At 43.8% G+C, this 12,192-nt stretch overlaps 1 protein-coding gene across 4 annotated transcripts in view; it reads left to right on the top strand.

Annotated features, from left to right (window-relative positions):
- LOC125740095 (polymeric immunoglobulin receptor-like) overlaps positions 1–12,192 on the top strand; it is a 48,904-nt gene extending 36,712 nt beyond the window's left edge. The window contains exons 1-6 of one of the 4 annotated variants that reach the window (XM_049010840.1): positions 1,215–1,275; positions 8,928–9,077; positions 9,893–10,213; positions 10,307–10,627; positions 11,073–11,094; positions 11,817–12,192. In XM_049010840.1, the coding sequence (XP_048866797.1) occupies positions 1,230–1,275; positions 8,928–9,077; positions 9,893–10,213; positions 10,307–10,627; positions 11,073–11,094; positions 11,817–11,976 (1,020 nt within the window). In that variant the 5' untranslated portion in view covers positions 1,215–1,229 and the 3' untranslated portion in view covers positions 11,977–12,192. Of the gene's footprint in view, positions 1–1,167; positions 1,276–8,927; positions 9,078–9,892; positions 10,214–10,306; positions 10,628–11,069; positions 11,095–11,816 lie in introns of those variants that run through there. The other 3 variants (XM_049010839.1, XM_049010842.1, XM_049010843.1) reach the window with 3 other exon arrangements.

Below are 12,192 nucleotides of genomic sequence, written 5' to 3'. Positions count from 1 at the left end.
ATAAAGGCTAAACCAAAGGCCTGAGGACAGACCCTCTGTATGCAGAGCACACAGTGTTTCTGCAGCGTCTCACCCTCACATCCTGTATGACGACATTTCTGTTAAGCATTAGCAGCTTAATGCTCAAGCACAAGAGGAAGACAAGGAAGTTAAACTGTTCATTAAAAACACTGACTTACATACTTCGCTTGCATGTATTTTTAAAGTCTGTGAACTACTTTGTAAAGACGAACTATCATTTATTTTCCTTAGTCGTCGTGTTTCTCAAAGCTATAAGTTTGACTTTATTTCTATTCCACCTGCACTTGCATGCTCTCCTTTCGTCATGGGGTTTCTTCCAGGCATGATGGTGCCTGCGGTTCTCGAACGCTGTGGTCTCCCAACAGTTTGGTTCGTGACAAAAATTTAGTGAAAAAGTTCCCTTGATTCGCATACAAATTGGTTCACGACCACTTTCCTGTAACGGATTGTGTTCGTGAACCGCAGGTACCACTGTAGTCTGGGTTTCCCCCAAAGTCCAAAAATATGCTGAGGTGAATTGAAGTTGTCATATTGCACGTAGGTGTGCATGTGTGTGTGAATGGTGTGTTTGCCATGCGAGGGGTTGGTGCTCCATCCTGGGTTATTCCCGCCTTACACCCATAACCTCCAGAATAGGCTCTGGACCCCCACGACCCTGCACAGGGCAAGCAGATATAGCAGATGGATGGATGAATGGATGGTAGGGAAATATTAACAGATATTAACTGTAATTCATTAAGTCATCTTTACTTGTGCTAAAAATTGTATTTTAATGAGTCTGTGCTTTGATACTTTAATTCATGCTGTATATACGGATAAAAATGGAATGTCTTGTGGTTTTGTCACTTCCTGTTCATGGTGTGTGTCACCCCCCCCCCCCCCCCCCCCCGCCCCTCCCCCGCGCTCTGGCTGCTGTGTCTTAGGATAGAAACGACATAGACTTGTGAAGGTACAGATTTTGAAATTTTTATTTTATTAATGAAGGACACTATGCATCAGTAGTCTATGTTCCAGAGTAATAGAAATGCTATCACTTAAGTACTAAACATTCAGCCTTGTGGTTTTGTCACTTCCTGTTTAAAGTGTCCACTCCCCCTTCACTCTGCCTGCTGTGTGTAACAATAGAAACGACAGAGACAGTGAAGGTGCAGAGGATGAGGCAGTGAGTGTCAGTCTCCACAGATCTGGGCTCAGTGACACACACACTTATGGATCCTCTGATGCTCCTGTTTCTTCTCATTGCTGGGCTCACAGGTGAGTGTCACTCATTAGCGTCGGAAATTACAAATACTATTTGGATTCTCACAGCTGCTCAGCATTTTCCACTTTTTTTAACAAAAATATATTAAACATTAAAACTGCTTAATATACATATTTTGCATTAGAGGTCCTTATTTGGGGAGGTACAGTGGTTAGCACTGCTATCTCACAACTCGGGGACCAGGGTTTGCCTCCATGTGTGTGGAGGTTGCATGTTCTCCCCGTGTCATCATGGGGTTTCCTCTGGGTTCTCTAGGTTCCCTCTACAGTCCAGGAACATGCTAAGGCTGCCTAGAGTTACCACAAATTCCCCATAAGTGTGAATGGTGTGTGAATGTGCCCTGCATTGGCACCACAGCCTGGGATGATCCCTGTCTTGCACCTATAGGCTCCAGATGTATTTATTAGTACTTCTAATATTTTTCCTGAATGTTAATATCGAAGACATGAACAAACTACCACGGAACAGGTTTTTGATAAGTATAAATTCCTGATATACGGCATGATACTGTAACGTCTCTCCTTTGGTGTCCAAGCAGTACAAAGACTGTCAGTGCAGATAAGCTGCCCCTGTCTCTTGTACCCTTTGCTTTTCTGAGAGGCTGATGATTGATCTTCCTGGGGTCGTTTCAGCAGCACAGTTGGTCCTTTTTCTAACTTTGCCCCGTGTTTCACTATGGGAGTCGCTTTGGGTGTGACCAGCTACGGAATGATTTCGCCAGTCAGAGGGGGGGCAACTGTGCTGAATTTCTAAATAAATCAGCTCCACACTTCTTGAACTTGTAAGATCAATAGACTATTATAGTGTAACAAAGCCGAGTTGGTCTGCAGAGCAGCTGCCCGTCTCGGGATACATGTTAGCAGCCTTTATGTTAACAGGCAGCACCGTGTGGCTCCACGCCACCTTTGTCCCCTGATATATAAGCGAATACAGTGGCAAGAAAAAGTATGTGAACCTTTTGGAATTCCATGGTTTTCTGCATTAATTTGTCATAAAATTTGATCTGATCTTCATCTAAGTCAAAGATCTTTCATGTCTTCATTGAGAACAACCATAAAACACTCATAGTGTTGGTGGAAAAATTAAATGAACCCTTGGAATTAATAACTGCTTGACCCCCCCCCCCCCCCCCCCCCCCCTTCCCCCGGCAGCAATAACCTCGACCAAGTGCTTCCTGTAGCTGTGAATCAGACCTGCATATTGTTCAGGAGGAATTTTAGCCCATTCTTCCTGACAGAACTGCTTTAGTTCTGTCATAGTCTTTGGACGTCTTCATGTGTATGACTCTCTTCAAGTCATTCCATACTGTAGCATCTCTGTTGGGTTGAGGTCTGGGCTCTGACTTGGTCACTCCAAAAGGCGCATTAAGTTTTCTGAAGCCATTCTGTTGTGGACTTGCTCCAGTGTTTTGGGTCATTATCCTCTTGCATCACCCAGCTCAGCTGATGTACACACATTCTCCTGAAGAATTTGTTCATGCACTTGGGAATTCATGTTCCCCTCAGTGACTGCAAGCTGGCCAGGTCCTGATGCAGCAAAGCAGGTCCAAATCATGGTGTTTCCTCCACCATACTTTACGGTTGGGATGATATGTTTTCATGATGATATGCAGTGCTCGTTTTACGCCAGATGTACTGCTGCGTGGTCTTTCCAAATAGTTCAATCTTAGTTTCATCAGTCCACAGAACATTTTGCCAATACCGCTGTGGAGTGTCAATGTGCCCTTTCGTAAACCTCAGGTGTGCAGCAATGTCCCTGACACATCACTTCCTTCGTGGTCTCCTGCCATAGACACCCTTGGTCAATGTTTTACGTACTGTAGACGCATGAACACAGATGTTAGCCAGTTCCAATGACGCCTTCAAATCTTTGGCTGTCACTCAGGGTTGTTTCTTTACCTTATTGATGAGTCTTTGTTGTGCTCTTGGGGTCATTCTGAATGGCCACCCACTTCTTGGTAGAGTAGCCACAGTCCCAAAGTCTTTGAAATCACTTTGTGATCCTTTCCAGCTTTATGGAAATCAACCAAGCTTGACTGTAGATCCCCTGAAAGCTCTTTTTGGTGAGGCATGGCTCATATAAGCATATTCTTCTTGTGTGGAGGAAACTCAAAAAGTCTGAGTGGTTTTCAACAGTTAATGTAGCTCTAGTCCTCACCTCCGAACTCATTTTCTGACCCCTGGCTTCAATTAGCTTTATTGAGGTCTGAAGGGTTACATTTCTAATAGCATTATGCATACAAATCATGAAAAATCAGAATTTTTGTGTTGTTATTATTATACCCACATTATACTTTTGACGTTTTATGACAAATTAATGCAGAAAACCATCAAATTCCAAAGGGTTCACATACTTTTTCTTGCCACTGTCCATCCGGTGATTTACTTGCATAACTTTAAATGGAAGATGTTAATATTCATACTGTAATATGCTAGAAGAAGGGTTCTCAAATTGTTTTATCAAAAATCTCCATCAGATTATTGTTCAAAGTCAGAGGTCTGGAACAATTTACAACATCAAAACAGCATTTCATCAACGTTAATGAATTAACAACAACCTTCGATACAGACACCAATATATAACAATAATGGGCACATAATGTAAAGACTGGATAACCAGGTATGAGCAATACTGCATTTTTTGCCTGCATTCAATATGCCAATATTTTCACACTCATTTCAGCCAATGCTGATATACACACGTCTTTTTTATTACTTCAGTGAAGAGAAAAACACCAAGTCTGCCCTGTACTAGAAATAACTTGTAACTTGTTAGACAGAGACATCAAAGAAGACCGACAACATGTGATTCTACCTTAAATGTATAAACATTTGATCTACAGAAAATTAAATGTAAATATAACATCTCACCAATTTATAGTAAAAAGTGATACATCCATTAACCTCCTACTACGTTTGCTTTTAGGCATCTCTCAATCAGTGTATGAGTGTAGTATCAGCAAGATAGCTCCGCATACAGGAGCCCATTAACAGCACAGAGCATTCTGGGAGATATCTGTAAATAGCACTTGTTTGTGTTATTGTAAATGCTTAAGTGCTGCAGATTGTCGTGGGTGCCCTTGCCTGTGTCATGTGTGAATCCTGCCTGATTCGAGTCTGTCGCTATTGTGTAACTACAGTACCCACCATGGGTGTCTTATGGTCCAGCGTCATACCTGCTGTGTTTCACTATTTCTTGTGTCACGCTCCTCAGTGCTGCCCATGCTTAGTCCCTGTAAGACCTACAATTAAAGAGCGCTTCTCTTGTTGTTCCTGCTGTCGTTCCTGCTCTCACAGTGCCTGGGTCTGTCGGGTGTCACAGTACACGCGTGAAGTAAATCATTAGCTCTGTGCGCAAATTAACTTTTATGTAGGTAATAGTAAATGTTTTAGCTGGTTAAACCGGTATGCATTGAACTGATAAAGTATGACAGCATAGTAATTTTTTATTCATTGTGATGTTTAACAATGCAAATGTGATTCAACTATGCAGTTAAAGATGTATGTTAATGTAACATTTTTTACTCACATGGAATGCAAGGGAGAAATGCAAAGATCGATAAAACCTTTATAATGATCTCTCTCTCTCTCTCTCTCTCTCTCTCTCTCTTAATATTCTTTCTGGTTCAAAACATCTGTCTCGACATCCATGAACTTGCTACTACATTTTACTCCCAGTGACCATGTAAAATAAATTGCAGAGTCAGCACAATCTCCATGACGAGATGTTCTTTAATCCAGAGCTGAAATGAGATACGCAACTTTAGTTAGTTATAGCTGGTTATGTAGTATATAAAAATTTATTACAATTTACAACATAGATTTTCCCAATGCCATAAACCTATGCCATAGGTGTATAAGAAATGGGTGCTTTTAATTGGCCAAACAATCATTAATCAGCAACAAGCTGATTGGTTTTTCATGTCTTGAATTGCCCCCAATCAAGCACAAGCCCTATAAGATCAGTGTTGGCTACCTAAAATAGATGGAATCATGGATTCAAAAAAGCTTAATTTCACAGTGGCAGAAAACCAGGCACTGTTGGAGGGTGTCAGGTACCATTATTCCACCTTAGTAGGATGTTTCAGTTCGTTAAATGGTAGAGAAATTACCAAAAAATGTAAAAATTACATTCAAGAGGACCTCACCAAGACTGTGAATGCTATGGGGTCTGGTCAGAAAGGGACCACAAAACAAGTTCTATTAAGATGGAAGAGCGTTAAAGCCAAGGCAACAAAAGACCTTGCTGAGCCCAAACCCCCAAAAACGGGTAACAAGTGTTTTAAGGGGGGTCAGTATACTGACATAGTCCTTGACAGTATTGATGGTGAGAAATCAGAAGTTCTGCTTGGAATCAATGGTGCTGAAGCCGAAGGTGAGCCCACACTTACAGAGGAGGGTGAGCCAGATCCGCCTAATGCAGAGGGAATATTTGTCCTCACTCAGTCAAGTAGTTGAGGAAGAAGTTGGATCCTCATTGGTAGAGCCAGCTGTTGTCACAGAAGCTCCGAAAAGAAAGCGTTCTTCACCAAACCTGGATGGTGGTGTCTATGAGTCCTTCTTAAACGAGACACTGAAAGAGCAGAAATACAGATTTATCTGGCAAAGGAACAAACCTTGCTTATCAAACTATAACAAACTAAAGTCAGAATGGAAATCCAACTCCTAAAAGCAGAGTTTGAAAGAGCTTGTCTCTGAACCAATGAAGAACTCTAAATGTTCCTTATTTTGTTAACTGTTGGACATTGTGGTGTTGATGTTACTTCAAATTATGTAAAATAACCACAGTGCATATCTGGGGAAAGGATTTTTTTGTTTCATTCATTCATTTTTTATTCTTGTGAGACTGAAATGGAATCTGACTGTTTAAAAATGAAATGGAAAATGTTTGTTTATTGTTATGATTTCTTTTTGTTCAAATTAACAGATAATGGCTACTTGTGGGGGGCGGCATGGTGGTGCAGTAGTTAGCACTGGTGCCTGGGACCCGGGTTCGAGTTTCGCCTGGGTTACATGTGTGTGGAGTTTGCATGTTCTCCTCATAGGTTTCCTCCAGGCAGTCCGGTTTCACCCCACAAACATGCTGAGAAACATTGCCCGTAGGTGTGTGTCATGCCCTGCTCATACGATCCTCATGTGTGCCACGCCCCCTGATTGTCCATGTGTGCTTCACCGATCTTGCCCAGCTGTGTCCTATTATTTTCTCCCAGTCTTGTCTATTTGAGTCCATGTCTTGCCCTGCCTGTGGTCCGTCAATAATGTTGGTCGATGTCAGTGCTAGTCTGTCCTGTCCGGTCCTGTCCTGTCCTGCCCCGCCCCGCAATAAATCCCCGTATTCCTCCGACTTTCGCTTGCCTGCCTGATCCTTCCCTGCCTCCTACCTGTCTATCTGCCCATCGCTAAACCGCGACTCTGACAGAATGACGGACCATGCGAAGAGAGCATCTTCCATGACCAAGGAGGATTACCTCGGTCTCGTCGACCAGGTGCTATTTTGGATAGCCCTGCCCGGCACCCGGGAAGATCCCCCGGTATGGGATCTCGTAAACCGGAGCTGGGATATCTTGGCCAGGCTGTCCCTCGAGGAGGACGCGCACAGAACCTCCGGCAGCTGGACTGTCCTCCCGCTGTCCACCCTGTCGGACTTGGCGCAGCCTCCCACGACCACTGTGACCCGAAGGCGGAGAAGGAGGAGAAAGCCGGCGGTCGTCCCGACAATCGTCCTGGGTGCATGTGCGCTCGTCCCCGCTTCCCTCCCAGCCGGTGAGCAGGATGACTCCCCGGTCGAGCCTGACGTCACCACTGCCACTAAGCTGTCTTCACGGGCAGCTTCCCCCGTCCTGGGAACGTGCCTGGCCGCCACAGAGCTACCGCCGCCCCTCGAGCGGTATTTCTACTGGCCAGCGCGGCTGGCTTACAAGAGGGCCAGCGTGGTTAGAGACTCTATCCCGCGTATTCCCCGGACTCTTAAAGGGGCTACGCCCGTCTCGCCTGCTGCAGCCGCTACACCCGAGGCCCCTCTGCCTCGCCTGCTGCAGTCCCTGCAGCCACTACGCCCGAAGCCCCTCTGCCTCCACCCAAAGGCCCCTCTGTCTGTCCTGCCGCCTGCTGCAGCTACGCCCGAGGCCCCTCAGCCTCTGCCGCCTGCAGCTGCTATGCCCGAGGCTCCTCTGCCTTCGCCCGCGCCTCTGTCCGCACCTGTGACCATAACGCTCTCTGATTATCCACGTGTGCTTCCCCGATCTTGCCCAGCTGTGTCCTATTATTTTCGCCCAGTCTTGTCTATTTCAGTCCACGTCTTGCCCTGCCTGTGGTCCGTCAATAATGTTGGTCGATGTCAGTGCTAGTGTGCTCTTCTGTTCTGTCCTGTCCCACAATAAATCCCATCTTCCCCCGACTTTCGCTTGCCTGCCTGATCCTTCCCTGCCTCATACCCGCCTACCTGCCCGTCGCTAACCTGCAACTCTGACAGTGTGCATGTGTGAGTGAATGGTGTGTGAGTGTGCCCTGCGATGGGCTGGCCCCCCATCCTGAGTTGTTCCCTGTCTCGTGCCCATTGCACCCAGAATAGGCTCTGGACCCCCCACGACCCAGTAGGATAAGCGGTTTGGAAAATGGATGGATGAAACTGACATGCCATACCAGTAAAATCTGGAAGACACTGCAATTCGCGTTTTGAGTTCACCAGTGTGTCCACAAACAGGACTCCAATGAAACTCCTGAAATAGCCCCATGGCATCTTCTGATCACTTTCCTGCTTCCAAACAAAAGTTCTCTATCTACATTTCAGAAATAATTCAAGTTAATTATAACATTTATTTAACCAATAAGCACATATAGTTAGTATTTACAATAATCTACTGACCCTTCAGCCTGAATTTTGAGGCATATCTCCTAAGGTTTTGCCCCTTTGACTTGTAGGACCCATCAGAAAGAAACGCGAGCAGTTCCTCGTATTTGTTATCCATAACTAAGGAGAAAATCTGACATTTTTAGCTTCAGGATCCGTTATGTAAGAAGCAATGCACATACTGTAAGTAAAAATACCAATGTTAAGGTTCTTAGAAATTAAACAATGTTATCACTCAACTAGCAACTATGCAGTGCAATATTACTTTGTGCGAGAACAAATGAGCGTGGTGTCCAGTAACTGCAGGAGGACTAAACTTAATTGACAAGGTTTACACATGTATGGCAGTATACAGGAGTTTAGAAGTAGTAAATCAAGACTTGAAACATGACTTCAATTGATACTCCAAATTGGATTACTTTTACACAAAAAACAAAGTGTATGTTCACTTGAAAAGTTAACAAATGGACAACGGCTTAAGGAAAATAAGTATCAACTTTAACAAAGAAGTAGAACATACAATACTAACTTTTTTATCCTACTCGAGATCAGGGTAGGATAAAATAGGCGTGTACTCTTAGCACGAAAATATGGCCGTTTTGAGTTGCATGTGCAGTAACAACAGTAGGACAGCTTGATAGGTAGGATACTTTAAGATAAGATAAGATAAGATAAGATAGGACTTTATTGATCCCACAGTGGGGAAATTTGCGTGTTTTGCCAGAACCTGTGTTCATAAATACCTCAATCTGCTTAATCTCCACTAAAGTTCTAATGCGCAAATCCTGTCCTACAGCTCTACAATACATAAACACTTCTGGCACACTATACTATTGGGAGTGTCGGAAGGATAGTTACCCTGTACATACCACAGGAGCTGCAGAACACAGGCGTAGAAGACATGGCCCTAACCTTTTTCAAACGGAGATTGTCGGTGCTAACGAAGGTGATTAATCCGTCAGAGTTTGGAGGTTATCGGAAGATTATTTAACTTGCGGAGATTTTTTTTTCCGATTACTTAATTCTAGTTATTATTTAGGTGATATCTTTTAAAGTTTGCATGCTAGCAACTGGTTTGCCTCTCGCAGGAAATTATAGGTTAAAAATAAAAATAAAGGTTTTATACCAAAATGACAGTATGTGTCTTATATCCATCCCCACTGTTCTGTTAAACAGTAATTAGAGTGATAGTTCTCCAGATTCTGTTGAGGATTTTTGGCCCCATAGGATAACCTGAGATTTTAGAATCATTGTCCTGTCATTCAGTCACTGTGCGGCCCTTTGCCACCAAACTCCACAGGCTTCCTCAGAACAGGTACAAAGAAATGGACCCACACTCATCTATTCCCCCTTTTTCCTCATCCCTCCATCCTTGGCCATGGCTCCAAGCATGCATAGTAAACCACTCATCATTTTGTCATTTTTTATCCCTCCATCCTCCCATTGCCTCCCATTACTTTTTCAGAGGCTCTTACCACTCAGACACTGAACATGCCACAGCCACCAAACTGCATCTGCAGCCTCAGGCCAAGTCAGTGACTCCTCACTGCAGAGCAAATGGTCCACGCACTCGTCTTTTTGTCATTCCTTTAGTTTTTGCTGCAGGACAGTCACACTCACATTTTCTTCAGGAAATGCACTTTTCTAGTTGTTTTTGGGACGCCTGATCAAAGTATTGCACAAATTCAAAATATAGTTTATTAGAGATCAGAGATACTGTGATGCTGAAAATGAGAATTTGGTTGATTATTTCCCCTGTAGGTGCTGACAGTGTGTACACAATGAGACAAGTGTCTGTACAGATTGGAGAATCTGTCACCATTCCGTGTTTCTATGGCGGCAGATACAAAACACATCTGAAATCCTGGTGCAGAGGGAGAGAATTGAGGTCATGTACTCCCATAGTACACACTGACTCTCCACAGGAGGCTAAAGTGTCAGTCAGAGATGATCCTGACCAGCAAGTCGTCACTGTGACCATCAAGAGTCTGACAGCTGGGGACTCTGGTTGGTACTGGTGTCGTGTGGAGATCAATGGAGGTTCAGATACTGGAGATCAGGTTTACCTGTCAGTCACTGATGGTAAGATGTCTGTACTGTAGACTGTAGCCAATGAGATAAATATTTTATGACTGTCTAAATATCACAGTGTTTGTTCCTAATCTGTGTGTTCAGGCTCCCCAGATCTGTCAGTGGACAAACAGGAGGTGACGGAAGTGGAAGGTGACAGTGTCAGTTTTCAGTGTCACTATACACACAGTCAAAGTCAGCTGAAGTGGTGTAAGGCTGGAGGCTTCTGTGCAGCAGTGAATTCTGAGAGTTTGGGTGGGAGGCCTGTCCTGATCAGGGATGACAGAGTAAATAAAGTCTTCAATGTGACAATGAAGGGACTGGAGAGGAAGGACACAGGCTGGTACTGGTGTACTGCTGAAATCTGGCAGATCCCAGTTTATGTTACTGTCAGTCAGACAGCTACAACCACAACCATCACTGATCGTAAGTAACTCAAATCTGGCTGCAAATCCTTTTTGCTTCAGTACAAAACATCAAATACCAAATGAACCAGTTTCATCCATGAAGAGGCTCTGTTTATTTTTGTGGGATAATCTGTGTGTGTCGGGGGAGGGGGGGGGGGGGGGTCTGTCTGTCTTCAAACTCCCCTGAATTGGGTTATTAAGCTTTTTATTCTGGTGGCACGGTGATCCAGTAGATGGCGCTGTTGCTTCACACCTCCATGTTTAGGGGTTTGCATCTTGCTTCCTTTGTGAGTGTGTGGAGTTTACATGTTCCCCACGGGGGATATCTGTAGTTCTACATGTTTGTATGAATGGACTGAATCATCTTTATGACTAACAGAATGTGGTTTCAACATTTTTTTTTTAATTAACAATCTTTTCTCCTGTTTCCACCACTCTACTTATTTTGGCCCATGATGAAGAAGGAGAGAGTAATGAAAAACTGAGGTAAGCATCCAACAGCATTTACAGTAGTGTGGGGGTCCAGCTAGCAGTATTAACAGTAGTGTGGGGGTCCAGTTAGCAGCATTAACAGTAGTGTGGGGGTCCAGATAGCAGCATTAACAGCAGTGTGGGGGTCCAGCTAGCAGCATTAACAGCAGTGTGGGGGTCCAGCTAGCAGCATTTACCTGGTCACACAGTCGTGGAAAACTTTCCTTTGTCTTTATCAGAATAAAGATTGGACTTTTTAATTTTAAACTTATTCATGAATTTTTAATTTTTTTTTTACTTGTAAAATACATGAGGCAGCATCCCATCCAGGGTGAACCCCTGCCTTGTGGCCTGTGCTGCTGGCGACAGACTGCAGGCCTGTTTGGATTTTACAGAACAGTGTAGCATATTATGTAATAATCATAGTAAAGCTGGCAATTAAAATTCTCCAGCTATTCTCATGCTCTTTGTTACTGTCTCCTGTTCCTCACATGTATCCTGTGTAACAGTACAAATTTGGCTGTACCATGTTGTTATAAAGCATGTCAGACTTTACTGTTCAAATCCAACCTCTTATTCAGCTCCTTGGTCCAGCTCTCTCTGCATGTAGGACTGGGCTCATTGGTGCTGCTGTTGATGGTTATAATTCTGTAACAGTAAATTCACTGCCTTGTTCTTCAGGTTTAAATGTGATACGTGTGACTGACAGACACACTGATCTATTATATGTCTGACAGGTGGGAGCAGGTTCTGGATGCTGTACTGAAAGCTGGGACTGGTGTGTTTTATCTGATCTGCACCATCATCGCCATTCAGCTGCACTGGAGCTCCTATAGAAAGAGGGGATCCAATCAGAGAAAAGCAGAGGGAGGAGCCAATACAAACCACGGTTCTTAGGGAATTCTGATTAAATATACAAACTTATTAATCCTACTAAAATGATTAGCATATACCCGCTGTATCAAGGCTGTATCAACAAGGATATGCTGTGTGTGTATGAAATGCCATTTATATATCAGGAGTGTTTCAGTCTATGCTTGTGCATTAATCTCTTTGCATCAGAGGAAGCTGGAAGGGGGATGTGACCTTTATGGAGTAGAATGAGACAGAAGA

The sequence above is a fragment of the Brienomyrus brachyistius genome, chromosome 4 (genome assembly GCF_023856365.1).
Source record: "Brienomyrus brachyistius isolate T26 chromosome 4, BBRACH_0.4, whole genome shotgun sequence".
Lineage (NCBI taxonomy): Eukaryota > Metazoa > Chordata > Actinopteri > Osteoglossiformes > Mormyridae > Brienomyrus > Brienomyrus brachyistius.
The sequence above is the reverse complement of the archived record's forward strand: the minus strand, read 5'-3'. Positions and strand labels throughout refer to the sequence as shown.